The 20,974-nt window shown below is 42.3% G+C and overlaps 2 protein-coding genes across 2 annotated transcripts; both read left to right on the top strand.

Annotated features, from left to right (window-relative positions):
- The first annotated feature begins 1,795 nt into the window (after positions 1 to 1,795).
- Positions 1,796 to 2,944, top strand: LOC144530711 (inward rectifier potassium channel 16-like). The gene has a single exon (XM_078270408.1). The coding sequence runs from the start codon at positions 1,796 to 1,798 to the stop codon at positions 2,942 to 2,944; it is 1,149 nt and encodes a 382-aa protein (XP_078126534.1).
- Positions 2,945 to 6,818: 3,874 nt separating this feature from the next.
- LOC144530072 (inward rectifier potassium channel 2-like) lies at positions 6,819 to 8,198 on the top strand. Its single transcript, XM_078269479.1, has one exon. The coding sequence runs from the start codon at positions 6,819 to 6,821 to the stop codon at positions 8,133 to 8,135; it is 1,317 nt and encodes a 438-aa protein (XP_078125605.1). The 3' UTR covers positions 8,136 to 8,198.
- Positions 8,199 to 20,974: the final 12,776 nt, after the last annotated feature.

Genomic DNA, 20,974 nt, shown 5'->3' with positions numbered 1-20,974 from the left:
CCGTTTTAGGTTAATGGGTCCAGTGAATAAAATGAGTATTAAATTATTCAATTCAACATATAAAATGTATTAAGTTCAGAAAAATTTGCTGTGCATTCAACAAAATAATACAGGCAGTGGGTGTAGCATTCTGAAATCTGGGGACATATTTGGGAAAAAGCTCACTAAAGTTTAATGCGGCATCATGTGACATACACACATGCTGTGAGGAGAGAGACCAGTTTAGGTAGCTATCAAACCTGTCATGGATAAGGCTTTGTCTAAGACAAGGAGAAAAAGGAGGAAGAAACAGTTAGTTTAAAGGCGCTGACACACCAACACGATTATCGGCCGTGGGACAGTCTGGCGAGGTCGGTGACTCGAGTCTGTTTGGTGTGTTCGGCTTTAATTTGGGCCGCTTTGACTTGTTGAATCGGCCAGTGGGCAGTCGGACTCAATGACCAATCTGATTGGTGGAGTGCTAGCCCTTGACTAGCGAATCAGTGCACTTATGTTAAAACACTTACCAGAAATGACGAGTGGGACGAGCGTGACAAACGCCTCTCAAAATCTGACGAAAATCTTTTAAAGTGACCTTTGTCGATCAAAAAAACAGACAGATTCAGCAACTGCATGACCTATTTCTCGCTTAAAATGTTTTTAGAAACACGTTTCGGTGAATTATTTTCTTAAATCGTATTCCGAACGAGCCGCCATTATGGTCGGCTTTGAAATTCCAGACCCACGTGATGCGTTCGTCATTTCCGGTTTTCATTTTTTGGGCGACAATACAGATTAGCGCCGCCTGATGTTATGTCGCTCAAGTCGGCGTCGCTTCGGTGTGTACCGAGGCACTTTTTGGACCGACGGGAGCCGAATGATCAGTCCGACTGCCTTTTCTGCCGACGGTCGGCCATCGGGTTGGTGTGTCAGAGCCTTTAGATGGTTGAATTGGCATCACACACAACCAACATAATAGGTCAAACTATTCAAAACAGGGAAACAGTTTAGATAAAACTCCATGCAAATCAGCAGGTGATGCTAAAACGAAACGACAAATAAGAGTTGTGACAGAACGTTAAAATTGTGAGATACATCAATTGCCACCTATTTTGCTTCAAGAGGTCAAAAAGATCACAGTGCTTTTAGCTGGCTGGCCTAGCCACCATTAACAATATACCAAGCTTATACAATCTGAATCAGTCATCTAAAACAAGCATGAGTGCAACTGCTTGAAATTTATATCAACATGATAACCATGGTTTTGGTACTGGGTTTGTTCTGAGCCCTCTTACTGTACCTTATTACTTAAGCAACTTGTACAAGCCTATCAAATAATTAAAACGTATGATGTAATATGTTGTATTGACATTGCATGTTATAATGCCCAGTTTATGGTGAGTTGAATTATTAAATTAATTTAAATTTGTCCTCCCCAATTCTCTGCATGATTGTACGTTGTTATAATGCATTAAGGTGTTTGTAGAGAGCTTTTAGCAAAACTGATGTGGACAGTGTCCAGACTGTAATGAAACTTGTGGTAAATAATCAACCAGTAAGAAACTCCTGCTCTTGAAGTCCATTTTTCACACCCAGAGCTCAAGTTATTTGCTGCTGGTAGCCCTGAGTGACCTAGGCTGCTTGCTCAAACATGAAGGATTCAGCTCAACAAACAAGTCTGAGAAGACATTTTAGTCACATGTAATGAGTAAAATGCTGTGCCTCCTGCCCATTGTAATACAACTGTCATCCTAACATGCATTTTCCATCTCATCTCTGTCTTCCTACAGGAGACTAAAAGGCAGCACTGGTCATAATGAGCACTGAGAGGGGCGAGCAGGTCATCATTGATACCTGCTACACTACAGTCCACACACTGGGCAGGAAAAATGAGGCCAGGCAGCTGCGCTACATGCAGAAAAATGGCAGCTTCCCTGTGGTTTTCCAGAAGGCCCCTGGACAATGGAGCCTGTACCTGATAGACATCTTCACCACTCTTGTGGATATCCGCTGGAGGGTGATGCTCCTTATCTTTTCCCTCTCTTACATTCTCTCTTGGCTCTTTTTTGGTCTGTGTTATTGGCTCATTGCGTATGTACATGGGGACGTTGACGATGCAGAACACACAACATGCGTAGACAATGTGCGTGGCTTTACTGGAGCCTTTATGTTCTCAATGGAGACCCAGGCGACTATTGGCTACGGCTTCAGGGGGATGACTGAGAACTGTATTGTGGCCATTATTTTGGTGACGGTTCAAGATGTATTTAGCTGCCTCCTTGACACCATCATCATTGGTATTGTTGTTGCTAAAATGGCATCTGCTCGTAAGAGATCTCAGACGGTTGGTTTTAGCAGCTGTACAGTGGTCAACCTGCGAAACGGGGTTCTGTGTCTGTCTTGGCGACTTGGGGACTTCAGGGGCAATCACATCCTGGAGGGTGTTGCCAGGGCCATGTTAGTCCGCTATGTGAAACAGCCACTGGGGTCTATTGTGATGTCATACCAGGACCTGCACATCCAGAATCGAGACATTATGCTCGCCACACCAGTCACCATTATCCACAAGCTGGAGCCTGGCAGTCCCCTCTACAGCCTCGGACCTGATGACCTGCTGGGGGATGACTTTGAGCTGGTGGTGTCTTTCACCTACACCGGTGACTCTACAGGTATGCTCCACCAGACTCGAACCTCCTACACACCAGCAGACATCCGCTGGGGCCAGCGCTTCCAAGACATGCTGAAACTGGACAAGAGGCACTACAAGGTGGACTACGCTCTGTTCAACGAGACCATGTGGGTGCCGGTGCCCCTGCTCAGTGCAGAGCAGTTTGACAGGAGGGGTCGCCCTGTAGAGGGCAGTCAGTCCCACGGTCCTCTCTTTGCTTCAAATAAGAGAAAAGGACACACTTGCAAAGTGAATCCTGATGTCACTGAAGAGGTGATGCAGCAAACCTGTTTGTAGGGTGGACTTATGATGGACAATGTGATGAGATGATCTTGTAAATATGTTTATATGTGACTTATATTGTTATAGTAGGCTATACGTTTTTTATGCTTTAGATGAATAATAATAATAATAATAATAATAATAATAATAATAATACACTAACAGTTAATAAAAGTTTCCCTTGTAAAACTCTGAAACATGAATAATAATCAAGCACATTATGTGATGCCAGCACTTGTGTGAATGTATCTTCTTTGTAGCTTTACACCGCCACCTTGTGTTCACTGAGCGCACTCAATATCACTCCAGCACTGGTGATTATTTAGAAAAGTCACAGATATCACAATAAAAGTAGGCCCTACTCCACACTACTCTCAGTACATTTGCTTGATTCGTTGACAGAAAAGGACAAACACATGACATAAACTCCAATTTTACTTAAAACTAATTTTACAAATCACATGCAGTTTTTCAGCGACTCTGGAGATGCTTTGCACTAAATGTGACACTGACGCTTGTTCCCTGTTACAACGTAATGTTTTCAACCTCCCTTTGAGAAAAGGGGGTTTGACTCCCCTCTCTAACACTCTCTATCACAGACAGATGTAAACCCTCCATGTGGGCTCTATGGCTCAGCCCAAACAGGCGCTGCAGCTTTCTATTGGCTGCCGCTGACACAGGGGCGGAGACAGACACACGTGTTTTTAAAGTCTGTCTTTGCAACGACAAACATCTTCTTCAGTATTGCTGGAGAGGGTTATGGCAGAATTTGCAGAGCAAGACGGGAAGCTAGGTGAACATAATAACAGAGCATCAAAAATAAAAGAGACGCAGTGTGCATATGTGGCGCATATGGGACTTATTGCAACAAGGAAACGGCAGATTTGCACGGCAAGGACCAACAGGTAGGTGTAATACGCTATTACAAGAGTGATGTGGAGTGAGAAATATAGCTACACTGTGCAAAATAGTGTATATACTGTATAGTCTCACTGCAAAATGCTAAAACGTGAAGTCCTGTCACAATATTAAAAATAATAAATGAATTCCGGATTATTATTATTATTATTATTATTATTATTATTATTATTATTATTATTATAATAATTAGTATTATTAGGCTATTCACATAATTAGGCTGCTTTCTCTGCCCTTGGAGATTGCAGGATGTAGACTGGATGATCTGTATGGCCCCCTGTCCTTAATTTGAATTAACTCTGTAGCACATGATGTCTGTGCATGAGCTGAATTTTATAAAACTATACTAAACCTGTTCTGTTGAGTAAAAATTATAAATCTGACTTTATTACAACTTTGTGAAATTAGGCTACTGCTTATTAAAGGCTTCTCCTATAAAAATGATAGGTGTTGTAAAAGCTTAAAACAAAAGATGCTGAATGATTGGCCATAGTTATTGATTGGTGTCATCAGCTTTATGTAACCAGTTTCCATCTGCCTCAGTTGTTGGCTCTAATTGAAAACACATGCAAAGCAAACAATCACAGGTTGTGCAGCCTTTTGAAGCTGTGGTCTGTCACCAGTACCAACCTGCAGTAATGAGTGTGGTATATATTGAGCAGTTAAAAGCTCAGTGACAAAGAACCTGTTTGCAATGAGAGGACGAGAGAGGGAACTCAGTGTGTGATGAGCTAAGTGTCACTGCATCAAAACCACACAAGTTAGAAATTTGATTTGCACTGGGGGTCTACGACCTGTGTCAAAAATGTATTCACTGTTACACAAATGCCCTAATCTCTCTAATGATGTAGTCTGAACTACGTACATCTTAGGCTTTTGTGCTGTCTGGTGTTTGCCTTGATTCATTGCCACAATAGAATAAAAGAGACCCCACTTAAACAAAAAAGTGACTGAATGGCCAGCATTTTCACAAGGTAAACTGTATATTATACTTAATAATAATAATAATAATAATAATAATAATAATAATAAGTTTCCTGCTGCAAGTCTTTCCTACTAAGAAAATGTAAATAATTTGTGAAAACATGTACAGCATTTTCAGAATCATATAAAATCATTGAAATCCATTCAACATAAACATTTGCCATCATTTGAGTTGTAAACAAATGGAGCCCCATATTCCGAATAGTGTGCGTGACAGGTTGCTATTTCTAGTCGACCCAGCAGCAGTGACATCATTAGTTGAGAAAAACAAAGATGACGCAGAAGAATTTAGGAACCCGTCCGGCACATCTTATCTCACATGACTTGATCACTTTCAGAGCAGTTTAACACACACGCACACACACACACACACACACACACACACACACACACACACACACACACACACACACACACACAATTAGATAATGGAATTAAACAAAAAATGGCCCAAGTCAACAAAAAGTTTCCCTTTTGACATTTGTGCTGTGTTTTAAACATTAAATTAAATACATTTAATTTAGAATACTCACTGGAAATGTCCCCTAGACTTTATGGATCTTTACACTTTGACACAATTGTGACCCTCAGATGGGACCACTTCAAAAGTGGAGTTGGGGATTTATTTTTGGCACTAGCACAGCATGTCTGGCTGACCATGGCCTTTTGTAGCCTGTGGTGTTGCATTTTAATGGACCTCTCAGGCCACACACACCAAGTCAATAGCTTTTCTAATTTAGTTGTCCTCATTGCTCTATTACATATGATGCAAGGTTACTGTTGGTTTCAGAGAAAGAGACCCATCCTCTCTGAAATGCTGCAAGGTCCATTGAATCTTGTTCCATGATGTAGTGGTGCAAACTGTAGTTGTGAATTTGTTTTGGCTATGCGTGTGCATGTGTTATTTGAAACTGCACTTACTGAGATTAAATACCATTAGATGTAATAATTAGTGACTGTGCTGTACTGTGAAAATGCATGCAACAAAACTTTATGCATTGCTTTCTCACTTCTGTCTGTGCAACGTTTAGATACACATCTGCACAGAGCTGCTACTTTGTTCCAGTGGCTCACTGGATTACCATGAACTTGCTCTGTAATTTGACTCAGATCCCTGGACTGATCTGCCTAATTACAGTAATACTTACATTAAGCAGGGTAAACACCCTTCCCACATTATCAGCTATCTAAGTGCTTGAATAATATTGTTTATATACTGTTGTCCTCGGGTCAAATTGGGTGTTTTATTCAATTTTATAGCATTTGGAGGGAAAAAATGAAATTGTTTCAAAACGGTATCCTGACTAAAGTTTGACACCACCATACCAATCTGTGATTCTCTCAACATAAGTTCCTCTAATTTGAACTATTAGTCAAAATAATTCATAATTTCAGCTTTTTTAATTGAAAACATAGGTATAATTTCATATAAATGAGGTTTATTGGTCATGAATTCCAAAAAAGGGACTTAAAAAAGGGTTGATTTCTGTGATTTTTATCCGGGAGGACAACACAAGTGTTAATCTTCTACTTATAATGCATGTACAATGCATTCCCTGTGCTTTCTGACTGCATTGCATACACTGTTTATATATTGTCTGTGTATGCAAGAATAGTGCCGCTAACTTTGAGTGTACTCTGCATTATTTAGACAGCAGGTAACCACATACACTGATCTTTGCTCTGGATCCTTTCAATTACTTTAAAACAGTTTTTCTCTCTCTGTGTAATTTCCACAGCCCACTTCACTGATGAGGTCCAAAGCAGCCGTCAGATAGGTGTGACCTGCCCTCACCAAAAGTGCACAACACGCCAGCAGAAGCACGGGCCTGCTCTCCCTTGTTCCCTGCAGGATCCAATCCTGTTGTCCACATTTTCTACTTGAGTTTGTCCCCGGGATCATTCAAAACTGTTTCTCCAACGCTTCTACCAAAAACTTAGACTGTTTTCCAAAGCAGAATTGGCCCAGCCCTCCCAGGCGGAAGTAATGGGGAGTGTGCGAAGCCACCGTTACAGCATTGTGTCCTCTGAAGAAGACGGCATGAAGCTGGCCACTATTGCCGTTCCAAATGGCTATGGAAACGGCAATGTCAACAAGGTGCACACAGAGCGCAAACATCAGAGCCGCTTCGTCAGGAAGGATGGCCACTGCAATGTGCAGTTTATCAATATGAGTGAGAAAGGCCAGCGGTACCTGGCAGATATCTTCACCACCTGCGTGGACATCCGCTGGCGCTGGATGCTGCTCGTATTCTGCCTTTCCTTCCTGCTGTCATGGTTGTTTTTTGGCTTTGTCTTCTGGGTAGTGGCCCTCTGTTACGGAGACTTAGAGAATGAGACTCAGATGTGTGTTTCCAATGTAGACAGCTTCACCGCTGCCTTCTTGTTTTCAGTGGAGACCCAAACCACTATTGGCTATGGTTATCGCTATGTGACGGAGGAGTGCCCCGTTGCCGTCTTTGTGGTCGTCTTCCAAAGCATTGTGGGCTGCATCATTGATGCTTTCATTATCGGTGCTGTCATGGCCAAGATGGCCAAGCCCAAAAAGAGGAATGAAACCCTGGTGTTTAGCCATTATGCTACAGTGGCCATGAGGGATGGTAAACTTTGCCTGATGTGGCGTGTGGGGAACCTGAGGAAGAGTCACCTGGTGGAGGCCCATGTCAGGGCCCAGCTACTCAAGTCTCGCACCACCGCCGAGGGAGAGTTCATACCTCTAGATCAGGTAGACATTGACGTAGGCTTCGATAGTGGCATTGACAGAATCTTCCTGGTGTCTCCAATCACCATTGTGCATGAGATTGATGAGGACAGCCCATTCTATGAGATGAGCAAACAGGAGTTGGAGACATCAGAGTTTGAGATCGTGGTGATTCTGGAGGGCATGGTGGAGGCTACAGCCATGACCACTCAGTGTCGGAGCTCCTACGTGGCCAGCGAGATCCTCTGGGGCTACCGCTTTGAGCCGGTGCTCTTTGAAGAAAAGAACTACTACAAAGTGGACTACTCTCGCTTTGAAAACACGTATGAGGTACCCAGCACACCCAACTGTAGTGCCAGGGAACTAGCCGAGAAGAAATCCAGTGCAGCCAGCTCGAGGAACTCCTTTTGCTACGAGAACGAGGTGGCTCTCGAAAAAGTCGAGATGGAGGATGAGTTTGAGGAGGAGGAAAACAGGGAGGTGAGGGGTGTTGAGGCCGGTGCACTCGAGGACACAAACAGAGATGTGGTGTCAGAGTCTGAATACAATGTGGATTCTTTGCCTTTAGAATCAAGGCCTTTGACAGCAGAATCACAAATATGACTGCAGGGATAAAAGAAGGGTTACAAACTACTTCAGTGTATGTTAAAACTATTGCATTTGGTCCTGTTGTTTATAATGCATGACAGTTTGTGAAAAAATGTGATTTGAGTATGACGTTCTCTCTGCAGACGCTCATGCACAAGACACCATGGGAATCCAGACTATGTTCTATTGTTTATGGTGATAAATGAACTGGTTGCATGGAGTTAGAGAGATAAAATGAGTTGGATGCCTTCACTTAAACACTGTGCAGTCTGCCCTGATTATTTAGTAGAATAGCATATTGGGTTCTTAAAAAAATATTGTTTCCTAGAAAAATACAGCTTCTAATTTATTTAAGTGCATACTCCCGGTTTGCACATTTTGAATTGAACATCCTGGGAATAATAGGTATGATTTTAGGCATCCCATAAGGTCGTAAATGGCTAAAATAAGTATTTATTTATATTACATTTAAAAAAAGAGATTTGTTTTGAAATGCTGACGTCGTTTGAACTTCAAGAATCTTGTTTTAAAGACTACTAAAAACATTTTGACCAGTTAAACAACCTGCACAAAGGCTACTGTTTGTTAATGAGCTGGTCTCTTAGCAAAGTATATTTACTGTCCTCTTCAGTGTGGTGGTCTTGGTGTGGCTCGCCTCGCACAGATTACGAGCACAAGTACATTGTGCTCCACAGGCCCATCATTGTCTACGTATAGCATCTTTTGCAACGTGTGCCTTAACAAAAGTCTCAGTTCTGGTGGAGGCACACACTGCAATAGATGTTACAGGAGGAAGAGTCATTGAGAGGGGATTCGCTGTGCACTATACTGCCACTCCTTGCAGGTATTCATGTTCTAAATGGTCAGTGGTAGAACGTGACAAGAGGCTCAACCCTGAGCCAAGGTTATGAATGTTGATGATAAGTGCTGCTAAGTTACATATTGTATGTTTAGAGGGAAACCCACGAGCCAAAATGTATTATTTGTCTTTTGAAGTATCCATTTTGAAGATTGCAAATGCAGGCTATGATGTTATTTATAGATATAGACGAGCATGATTCTGTCAGTGTGTTTTCCAAAGCTTTAGTGCACTTTTTTCCTCACCAGAGAATTTGTTATTTCTGAACGGACCCTTGCTTTCTTAAGATCAAGTCTGATTGATATTTCAGTCACACAATGTAGCACACTTGACTTCAGTCTTACACAAGATTGAGCTTTAATGTTTTTTTTAACTGTAATTGTGACACATTCATGCTTGGATCAGTGGAAGCCAGAACACTGTACTGCTTCTAGTAAATATTATTTAAACTCATTTTTAAAAACAACATTTAAACATTTGATCTGTTTTCACATTGACACTTCTCCTGTCTTAGGTCTTTATTTTTCTACCAGGGTCATCTTCCCACCTTCTTGCACAAACCAGAGACTGTACAGATTTTTTTTTATCTTTTGTAAATTATAATGCAAATACTGTATATTGATATTGCAATTGGTGAAAACAGTTTGTCCTTTTTTCAATAAAAATGTGATAACAAAAACATTATGAAGTTGCATTGATTGTAAACCACATATCAGTTTCAGCGGACAATACTGTGTGTGTATGAGCTTTTAACTTATTAACAATTATAAGCCATCCTTCTATGTTTACATAAGCTAAGTGAAGCATCCGCAGTCTACTGTGCAAGAATTTTCCAAGGATTTGCATTTTGACCCAAATGTGTGACATCTGGAGGCCGGCTCGACTGTTTTAGCTGTGCTCCTCTAATTTGGAGCTGCGGCCCAAATTCCAGGCTGCTAGCTGTCAGAGCTCACACCATCACTTACTATTATTCACCAAACTGACTCACTCTAGTTCTGTGAAAGCCCACAGAGACCCAATGCTATATCAGTCGGCTCCACTGGAAGTCATTTTTAGTGACGGTGATGGAAAGAACGCCTCATTCGCTTCTCCCAATCTCTTTCAGTAAACTGTGGACCACTAGGTATCTTGAGGAATGGTGGCAATGTGTAGAATTAGCAGGAGTATATACTGTAGAATTCATATTCCTCAAAGCCACAAATGAACAAAAGTCAAACATCATCCGTCCTAATGTTTATAAATCCAAATATGCAAATAGAAATGATAACTTAAAGGTGATCTATCACTATCTATCTACTGCATAATACACCAGCAATGTGTGATCACCCACAAGCTCCTCTAATGCACAAAACACTGTTAAACAACATATCTGATCGATATGTTTGTTTCAGAGGTGAGTGGGTGGGTTTGCAATATGACACATCTGTCAGCAAATTTAGTCAGTTTCCATCTACAGCTGCATTCTGCCAGCATGAGACGTAGTCGAGGGATCTATTGATCAGACACATCCGCAGGGAGGCAGTGAGCTGATTTGATTTGGTTCTACATAGGAAGTGTGTGCTGCCTAAGGGTTTTTTCCACATTAGCCAATGAAACTGCCACAAAGCTCCGACTCTCCCTTTTCTGTTTAATAAAAGAAATTGCAATTAATTGTCATAGTCTGTCATTGCCTAATTGTTAAAGCTGAAGATTTTCTTTTTTGCAGTGAGGTATGTTACATGAAAAAGTTAGCATTTAGTTCCACCTATACTTTCAAAAAAATCTCAGCAATGTCACACCTAAACTCCTGGAGCCTCTGAGGCGTTGTTTAACTGAACGAGCTGGTCAGTCTGTGCCGGGTGCACTGTGTAAAAGAAATTGACAGCCAGCCGTTGGCCAGAGAGCTCCTGTCGATGATGCTGATGATGTCTTTCTGGCGAATTCCCCTGAACCAGCATATTACCAACAGGCTGATCAGCTTGACCTTCAGATCAGATGGATAAATATAAACATAATCAATTCATCAGCAGAGCAGAGTTTTATGCTAATATAAGGTCACAGTTTCAGCATTTTGGATGGAAAAACATGTATAGGCAAGTGGACATATTCCATGCTCCAGACCTCGACATGAACCGATAAAACCTAAAGATATGACCAGTGGTAATGTAGCATGTGTCCTCTTGTTACCCCTTGTAAAAGCTTAGAAACACCCCTGGTTTGTCTCAGTGACAGTTTATACACATCATTTTAGAGAGTGTTAAAATCACAGGCATATTTATCACTGAAGAGGAAGTGTGTGTAGTCTGGACAAAGTCTTTCCTGAACATATTTAGAAAGGGTCTTATATCAGAAATATATCTGACTTTAATCTTATATGGGGCACATCCACAGCCTGCAACATTATAAATAGCTGTAACTGTATGTGTTTGGCCTAAATTCATGTCTTGTGTGTGCCGCTTAGGTCAGAAAACTATATCTGTCAGAAATAAGAGTGTATACCCCTGTCCCACTGTCAGTCATCTAGGTCATAAGATATCAAGTAGAAGTAAATCAAAGGCAGCTGGACTAAAACAATGTAATTAAACTTCAGTACATGACTGAACTACAGCATAAGCAGGTTTATTCCATCATTACAGACTTTGTTTCCAGCCATCTGACTGATGTGACGTCTCTGTTACACTCAGCCTCACCATTGTTTTATACTTCCGAGAAAGAGGCGCGATAATCTTGACATTAAAGGAAAGCTGTAGTAGCAATGACGTTCACAAACTGTAACCATTCAGTCAAAATGACTTATAGCCTCAATGAATCTGGAAGTGGGACAAACCTGCAAACTTTTCTCAGAGGATGAAAGCAAAGGCAAGTCTAAGGGATGTGCTTAACCTTGGATATGACAAGCATATAACTCTTGCAACATGTTCTTTCCATGACCAGGTCGTAATTAATGATCTCCTGAAGCCTGTGATCTGATACAGTCAGGTCACTTCTTTAGCATTTTTTTTTTAAGCATTTGGTACCACCTTGGTCGAGGTTCCAAGTGAGCTGAGCCGATACTAAAAGGTACAGTTAAAACACTGCAGACCACTGATGGGAGAGAATCGTCACAAGCCTGACACATGACATCCTGCCAATTTTAAATAGCTAAGCGACCGTCATTAGCAACCACAATTCTTTTATTCACTCGCCCCAGAGTTTAAAGAATGGCAGCCCGCAAAACTATGCCATACACTAGGCCATACATTGGCAAAGTTGCAGATGAAAGGAATATATAATATAAAATCACCATAACACATCTTCCTTGAGTGCAATGGGATTAAATTAGGTAAGGCAATTGCATAAGGCCTCTGGTGGGTCTGACGGTGCAGCGGAGACCTGCTGTCTCATGCAGCCAGCCAGTCAGTCAATGATGGCAGATGAGGACTGGCAGGGGGCAAAACGCTAATACTCACCTGTCGTTTACTGCAGCTTCAAGGGTGATCATGTTGCTATCCATCTCATGAGACATATCAGCCAACTAGTACACAAAGGTCATGTATACAGTATGTGGTTGGTGTCTATTCCAATACCACATGTGCATTTTTGAGTGTTTGATGAGTTTTGGCAAATAAAAAATGTTTTTTTTTCTTGCATGTGAAACTTCCCTTTGTTGTAAACTTACATATTTCTGAGCAATTAATAAATTCAACACATAAAAATTAAGTGATGAATCCTAATTAAAAGGTCTTTTTTTGGACGTGTAATGTTTTACAGTACAACTTTAAACAGGGCTGGAGTATCAGATCACAAAATGTGTTTCACTAAACAGCCAACAGCTGACACATTTGCTTGAACCTGTTTGTGTGAAGGGGGTTCCTGGTTAGTGTCAGTGAAACCCCTGTAGTGATCATCAAGCTGTTACATACTGATGCTTGGTCAGTGGGTCTGAGCGTCAAATATCGATGCACACAACACAGGATTTTCACCCAGGAGACTGGGTTTCGTGTCCTGTGTGTCACTTAAACATACATCTTTTAACCCCACCCACAACGTTTTGCCAAGCTGTGTACAGTAAGGATGGGACGCTGTTGACCTCAACTGAGGAGGTAATAGGGCGGTGGAAGAAGCACTTTGAAGAACTCCTAAATCCAACTAATACGCCCTCTATGGTAGAGGCAGAGCTGGAGGATGATGGGGGATTGTCGTCAATTTCCCCGGTGGAAGTTGCTGAGGTAGTTAAACAACTCCACAGTGGCAAAGCCCCAGGGATTGATGAGATCCGTCCAGAAATGCTTAAAGTTCTGGGTGTGGCGAGGTTGTCTTGGTTGACACACCTCTTCAACATTGCGTGGAAGTCTGGGACGGTGCCTAAGGAGTGGCAGACCGGGGTGGTGGTTCCCCTTTTCAAAAAGGGGGACCAGAGGGTGTGTGCCAATTACAGGGGTATCACACTTCTCAGCCTCCCCGGTAAAGTCTACTCCAAGGTGCTGGAAAGGAGGGTTCGGTCGATAGTCAAACCTCAGGTTGAAGAGGAACAATGCAGATTCCATCCTGGTCGTGGAACAACGGACCAAATCTTTACTCTTGCAAGGATCCTGGAGGAAGCCTGGGAGTATGCCCAACCGGTCTACATGTGTTTTGTGGATCTGGAGAAGGCGTATGGAGATACTGTGGGAGGTGCTGCGGGATTATGGGGGTGAGGGGGTCCCTTCTCAGGGCCATCCAATCTCTGTACAACCAAAGCGAGAGCTGTGTCCGGGTTCTCGGCAGTAAGTCGGACTCGTTTCAGGTGAGAGTTGACCTCCGCCAGGGCTGCGCATTGTCACCAATCCTGTTTGTAGTATTTATGGACAGGATATTGAGGCGTAGTCGGGGTGGAGAGGGGTTGCAGTTCGGTGGGCTGGGGATCTCATCGCTGCTTTTTGCAGATGATGTGGTCCTGATGGCATCATCGGCCTGTGACCTTCAGCACTCACTGGATCGGTTCGCAGCCGAGTGTGAAGCGGCTGGGATGAGGATCAGCACCTCTAAATCGGAGGCCATGGTTCTCAGCAGGAAACCGATGGAGTGCCTTCTCCAGGTAGGGAATGAGTCCTTACCCCAAGTGAAGGAGTTCAAGTACCTTGGGGTCTTGTTCGCAAGTGAGGGGACAATGGAGCGGGAGATTGGTTGGAGAATCGGCGCAGCGAGTGCGGTATTACATTCTATTTATCGCACCGTTGTGACGAAAAGAGAGCTGAGCCAGAAGGCAAAGCTCTCAATCTACCGGTTCCTAACCTCACCTATGGTCATGAAGGCTGGGTCATGACCGAAAGAACAAGATCCAGGGTACAAGCGGCCAAAATGGGTTTCCTCAGGAGGGTAGCTGGCGTCTCCCTTAGAGATAAGGTGAGAAGCTCAGTCATCCGTGAGGAGCTCGGAGTAGAGTCGCTGCTCCTTCGCGTCGAAAGGAGCCAGTTGAGGTGGTTCGGGCATCTGGTAAGGATGCCCCCTGGGCGCCTCCCTAGGGAGGTGTTCCAGGCACGTCCAGCTGGGAGGAGGCCTCGGGGAAGACCCAGGACTAGGTGGAGGGATTATATCTCTAACCTGGCCTGGGAACGCCTCGGGATCCCCCAGTCGGAGCTGGTTAATGTGGCTCAGGAAAGGGAAGTTTGGGGTCCCCTGCTGGAGCTGCTACCCCTGCGACCCAATACCGGATAAGCGGACGAAGATGGATGGATGGACAACGTTTTGCTAACCCTAAAATAAGTGTTTATTTTATTTTTTTAAAGATTATTTCTTGGGCATTCTTAGGCCCTTATTTGACAGCTAAAGACATGAAAGGGGAGAGAGAGGGGGGAATGACATGCAGCAAAGGGCCGCGCCCACTCTACCAACTGAGCTATCCGGGCGCCCAAGTGGATTTGACCTGCACATTGAAAAATAACGGCAAGGGGCCCTGACCCAGAGTGTCAAAAAAGTGACACGAAGGGGTCTCGACCTAGAGCGCCAAAAAGTGATGCCAAGGGGTCCTGACTAAGCGCGTTGAAAAACGACGCAAAAGTGATACCCAGAGCATTAAAACGTGATGCCCATGGGTCCTGACCAAGCGTCAGTATGGTGATGAGTTGGGAGTGAGAATGTGTTGTTTCTGCACATTGTTATTGGGGTAGAATACATTTATAGTTTTGCAATCACGCCGCTGTATCTGTAACTCTTCTATTCATGCTGCTGACCTTTATCCTTCTGGCTCGGGCTCCTCTGACCTTGACAATTACATCCAGAGCCAGGAAACAAAAGTGATACCTACTATATGCTCATTGTTGGCTCTTGACCAGCGGCACATTGTACTGAAAGGACTTGGCTCTGTTTGGTGTTGCACTTTACTGCCTATAATAGAGGCACATCAGTGAGTGAGCCACAACAGTAAACACAAAGCCTCCCTGACTTCCATTTATAATGGCTGCCTACATCATAACAAGGCCCTGCAGGCAATGTGAATCCACTAAAACTCAGTAACATTTTTCTGTCTCTCCCTTCTTAAACATTTCTCTTTCATTCTTCCACTTCTTTCTGAGATTTGTTATTTTATTATTGTTCCGTCCGTTATCCTGCCCGGGTCTTTGCCAAGTCTCCCCTCAAATTAACAAAACTCAATGAGTGAAGTCTGGAAAGTAACGATAAAATATAAAAAAGTCTTTCCAAAACATGGGCAATTTCAAGGATGGAGAATTTCAAAGATACTTGAGAGGGGCATTTTTATGAGGACAGCTGAGGAGAGACGGATACCTCTGAGCTGTGTACAGCCCTTCAGTGCCAAAGGTTACCACCAAACTGGTCTTGCCAGCCATCCACTGTGTTAATATACTAAGGACCACCAACAGATCCCAGACAGTGCATTGCTTATTTACAGTATGTCTGTTGATGTTGGCCAAATAGCCATATGTTGGCTGTAACATAATCAATTTTTTTTTTTTTAAGATTACCATATTTAAAAGTATATATATATATATATATATATATATCTAGGCACTTGAGTATGCATGCTCTTCACATTCATACAGTTAGACACATTCACACCTGATGTGATGATTTCCTACCTACGTAATCTCATCCTTCTACTTGGGATTTATTTTTTTATCACAAGCCTGTTTTTATAAGCTGCTCTCCTGCTGGCTCCGTGTTTAAAAAACCAAATTCCTCATTTAATGTCATAAAACTGTTTTTGTTAATGGAGCTGACATGTTTCCACTGAATGTGTGGCACATCAGCCCCCTCAGGACGAAGCAGCTAAAAGTGCCAAGAAAAGGCCCTCAGCCAGGGTTACTATAACGATATCTGGGTAACCTGCGACGTCATCTCCAGTGCGGATCCCTCTGTAGGAGAGAAAGAAAGAGAGAGACAGAGAGAGAGAGAGAGAGAGAGAGAGAGAGAGAGAGAGAGAGAGAGAGAGAGAGAGAGAGAGAGAGTAACTTGAAATCAAACTCTTGTTGTTTGTTCAGTGTCCAAAAATAGATGAGGATTATCATAGTATGAGATGTTTGATTATTTTTAGGGCTCATATTGGCAAGCACATGGGAAATGCACAGCCTTCATGCTCCTTAATATATGTTACCCCCTTTAACTGTAACTGTGACTGCTTTTATTTGCTTTTATTTACTTGTAATGAATCAATATAATATTTAAATGTGGTCATTTGATGTATTGTATCAGTTAGCTGATCTGCAGGTCACAGTCAAATTCTGAAAATCCTGATGTCTGTAGATTAAAAGAGTATGGTCTAGACTTGCTCTATATCAGGGGTCTTCAACAGGGGGTCCAGGACCTCTAGGGGGTCCTCAGAGTCAATGCAGGTGTGCCTCCAAATTATTGTTAAATTGTTTTTAAAAAGTCTTAACACGAATCCAACATATTATTATCAAATACAAATCCCCACTGCTTACTGGCCAATAGTCAAGGTAGTCACTAAGGCCATCCACAGATGTGTGCCACATGTATGTTTAACATTAAAAACATGATTTATAAAAGCATGCCAAAAATTATTAGGCTATTTGAATAGCTTAGGATTCTATGCAAAATACGTATGTATAAAGGCTTTAGGCCACCCTACAAGTTATTGAAGGCCCAGTTTAATATGCAACTTACAGTTTTTTTCAACTGCTTACACACAAAATCTTTTCATGTCACACGATTTTTGAAACCTCTCACTCAAAGTGCAAAATTACACAGCAAATCTCCAAAACCATGAGCTATTTCTCAGCCTTTCACTCAGTTTTCAATTTCATAAAACACTTTTTTCAAAACACTACACACAATTCTCTACCTAAAACACAAAATTCTAACAGGAAGTGACTTGCTTTCCGTTTCTAAACACAACCAATCAAAATGCTACACTTATTTACCAGGGCACACACACTCCTCACATGTGAAACACATTATGTCATAACTGAACACTAACCAATCACTGCTTTAGTATAGGCCTATACAGAGGTCAAAGGTCAGATTACCTGTTTTGAACAATGGATGCCAACAGAGAGCAAGGGGAGGAGAAGGGAGAGACAGAGGACGACAACAAGGAGGAGGAGGTGGGAAAAGAAGAGAAAGGAGAGCCATCTCTGATGAGATCAGGGCCACACTTATTCATCATGTGATCAACAACGGATTGACCATGAGAAAAGCCCATCTTGAGTAGCTTTACAATGGCGTCCATATTGCATGCAACTCTCTAATGACTATTTCAGCATTACAAATCAATCAGACTTTGTTTGTGCATACAATCCCCCCCCACCCACCCACCCCTACCACAAGCACACACACACACACACACACACACACACACACACACACACACACACACACACACACACACACACACACACACACATTCTTTATTCTAAAAATGATACCTTTGGTTTACATACAGTATATATTTGTAGTTTTGTTTTCTTGTTTCATGCTACTGTATACAACACTGTGCTACTTTTACAAACGTAATGTTTCAACCCCTCTCAGCAGATTACTTTCACTCTAGAACATTGTAAATGTAGCTATAAGCCTATGAAAGACAAGAGAGCTTTATATTTAGAACAGTGTGTACATGATATATCCAAAAATTTACTATTATGAAAAAAGTGTTTGCCATTTGATGCAAATGATTCATTTTGAAGGAGATATGAGGCATTTTGCATTGTGTGTGTGCAGTTTTGGGAATTGTGTGTAGAGTTTTGAAAAAAAGAGACATAGTTTTGAAAACGTGTGTAAGCAGTTGGAAAAACTGTAAATCTATACAATATATGTAGTAGGGGGTCCCTGCTCCATCTCTCTTTCAGTTAAGGGGTCCTTGGCTTAAAAAACATTGAAGACCCCTGCTCTCAATGGAAAGTGTCATGAGATACCTGCTGATTTGGCTTTATATAAATACAATCGACTTGACTGACCAGGCAGGCGGAGTGCTTCTTTTTGTCCAACATTTTGGTTTATAACCATTAATACTAATTTTGCATTTGATTGTAGCCACCTAGTTAACCATATATGTCCTTTCTTGTTAAACATATATAGGTTTCTAGGGTCAATTTGTGCATGGGGGTTGAACACACTGTGCATTCTTACTGCAGAGAAAATGTTGGTTTGTGTGCATGGATGTTTGATGCAGCTTGGTAGCTGCTTTTGCATTTAAATCACCTTGGACGTCTGCTAACGTCAGGTAGAAATGGTGTCAAAGATACAGATCCCTGTCAAGAGTGAGGAAAGCTGTCTCATACTGTAACTGTTAATCATGGGAGAGGAAGTAGGAATTACAGAAACACTCACACACACACACACACACACACACACACACACATAATCAGGGGACAAGGCAAAGTGAATGTGATCATCGTCCTCCCCAATTTAGATTTAATTCACACAGAACAAGATTAAAGGATCCAATCAGTGGTGACATTGAGCCGGGCATGCAGAGGAATGGGACACCAGGGAGGACTAATCATTCCTACTGCTCTGCTCTGCTGCGGCAAGCCAATCAAATCCCCGCCAGATGAAGCAGATGGTTGATATCATCTTTTCCCATTTCTACGTGTACGTGAGATTATCTCCTCAGCTTCAGCCCTCACGGGTGGTTGTTTACAGCAAGAGTAGCCTTTCTGCCATCCGTCTGCGGGATGCTGATGCTAAGTTTCCCGTGGTGTCGAGCTACCTGAGACCCAAAATGTACAGGCAGGGATGGGGTCTATGATGTTCCCAGTGTGGTGCAGTGAACATCACATCCTGCGCTGTATCTGTGACCTTCAAATCCCCATGAACAGGACACTAACAAGGATAGGGCATTTCCATTTTCTAAATGTCTCGTGTTGAGAAAACATAAAAGGTTGGACACTGCATTATTCAATTAAAAAAAGAGTTAAAAAAAAAAAAAAAAGTTTATTTTTAAACTGTTAATAAGCAAGCAGCTACTTCATTCTAAAAAATAACCAGCAATCTCTTCAGTCTGCTCAGAATGCAATTTCTCCCAACTAGAAGATTATTCTTTACGTCACAACACAATTTTCTCTCTTGTCCTGAGATTACAGAGGCGGCTTATGCTTGGTTTAAGCAGGTCTGCCACAAGGAAAACAATACAGCAGAAGCTCTGCAGGAGATGACCTCTGAGAGAGAGAGAGAGAGAGAGAGAGAGAGAGAGAGAGAGAGAGAGAGAGAGAGAGAGAGAGAGAGGTTCTCCGGTCTACCGGTTCTCCAGTGTGGTCTAATTAATGCAACGTACAAGAACCACAAGTGTAATAGAAGCCATCTGTACTCTAGTAGAGCACTGAAAACAGTGAATGTTTTCCATGTACGCTGATAGGAACAGGTAACAGGAGAAGAGCGGCATGCCACTTTAGGATGTCCTTGGCATGGCAGAAAGAGGGCTCAGTGTTACACCTGTGAGCTCAGGTAATGAATGTTGTGTATATCTCTTGACTTTCCTTGTCACTTACAACACCGGATGAGCAGCACAAGGACCTGCTGAGTAAAAGTCAAGGTGCTGATATCAAGACAGGAAGAATTACACAAGTGTCAGGCCAAAGTTTTAGTTTAAATCATGCTCTCGCCATGCTGTGGCTCTATGAGCATGTTGTGCATGTGATGCTCTGCACTGTTTTGCCAACTTAAAAGATTACTTTAAAAAGGAGACACAGCATATGACATCATCCCTTTCCCAGAAGCCAGGATTGTTTGTCATTTAGATATTGGCAGACTTGGAAATAATCTGGAAAAGGTCAAATTCTTTGCCAAATCTATTTTAGGGACAATACATAATCCCATTCATGAGCGACAATTACTTTCCATCGCTAATCGAAAAAAAGTGAATGGGGGCATGTTGTGGGATATGGACACTAATCACTAGCCAGTGGATCTTGTAAGACTTGGAGCAGGACCAGCTAGTTGGCATTGTTCCTGCAAGTGAATCACCTGATTGGAAAAATAGACCTTTCACTACTACAACGTGGAACTTAATCCTCAACATACTGCACACCTACCTCCGTCACTGTGATACTCTATAGTCCAACTTAGGCACACTTAGGAATCTTTAAAAGATTTAAACTGTTCCATTCTGTTGAATACAAAATAGACCATCTGACCTGACTGCATCTTTCAGCATCTCTTGCTACAATATGATGCAAACATACAGTATTGTAAGGGTGGCTGTATAAAAAGACACAATCCTCAGAGGAACTATAAAGTGATAGCTTCATGATCAGATCAGGCTTCATGACATTCAGAAGACTAGAAGAGGTTTAGGCCTGTATATAACTAAGCCCCAGCGGTCTGAAGCTTTTTAAGTCCTGGTTGTTTTGCATTGACATGCACAGACTTGCAGCGATGCAGCCTTGATGAGAAGCATCTCTCTACACTCACTCTCACTGGGGATGAGCATGTTTCCATTGGACCAGCTGGGCTCTGAACTCATGAGCTGGCCAGGTTAGGGGGTCACCGCTCTGTGCTTCTCTTGTCTTCTGCTACCAGTTTCACTCCTGACCATGAGAAACCAGGAGCAATGTGATGGCAACAAAGAAAAACACTTATT

This window comes from Sander vitreus, chromosome 15 (genome assembly GCF_031162955.1).
Source record: "Sander vitreus isolate 19-12246 chromosome 15, sanVit1, whole genome shotgun sequence".
Classification (NCBI taxonomy): domain Eukaryota; kingdom Metazoa; phylum Chordata; class Actinopteri; order Perciformes; family Percidae; genus Sander; species Sander vitreus.
This window is presented reverse-complemented; position numbering and strand designations above follow the sequence as displayed.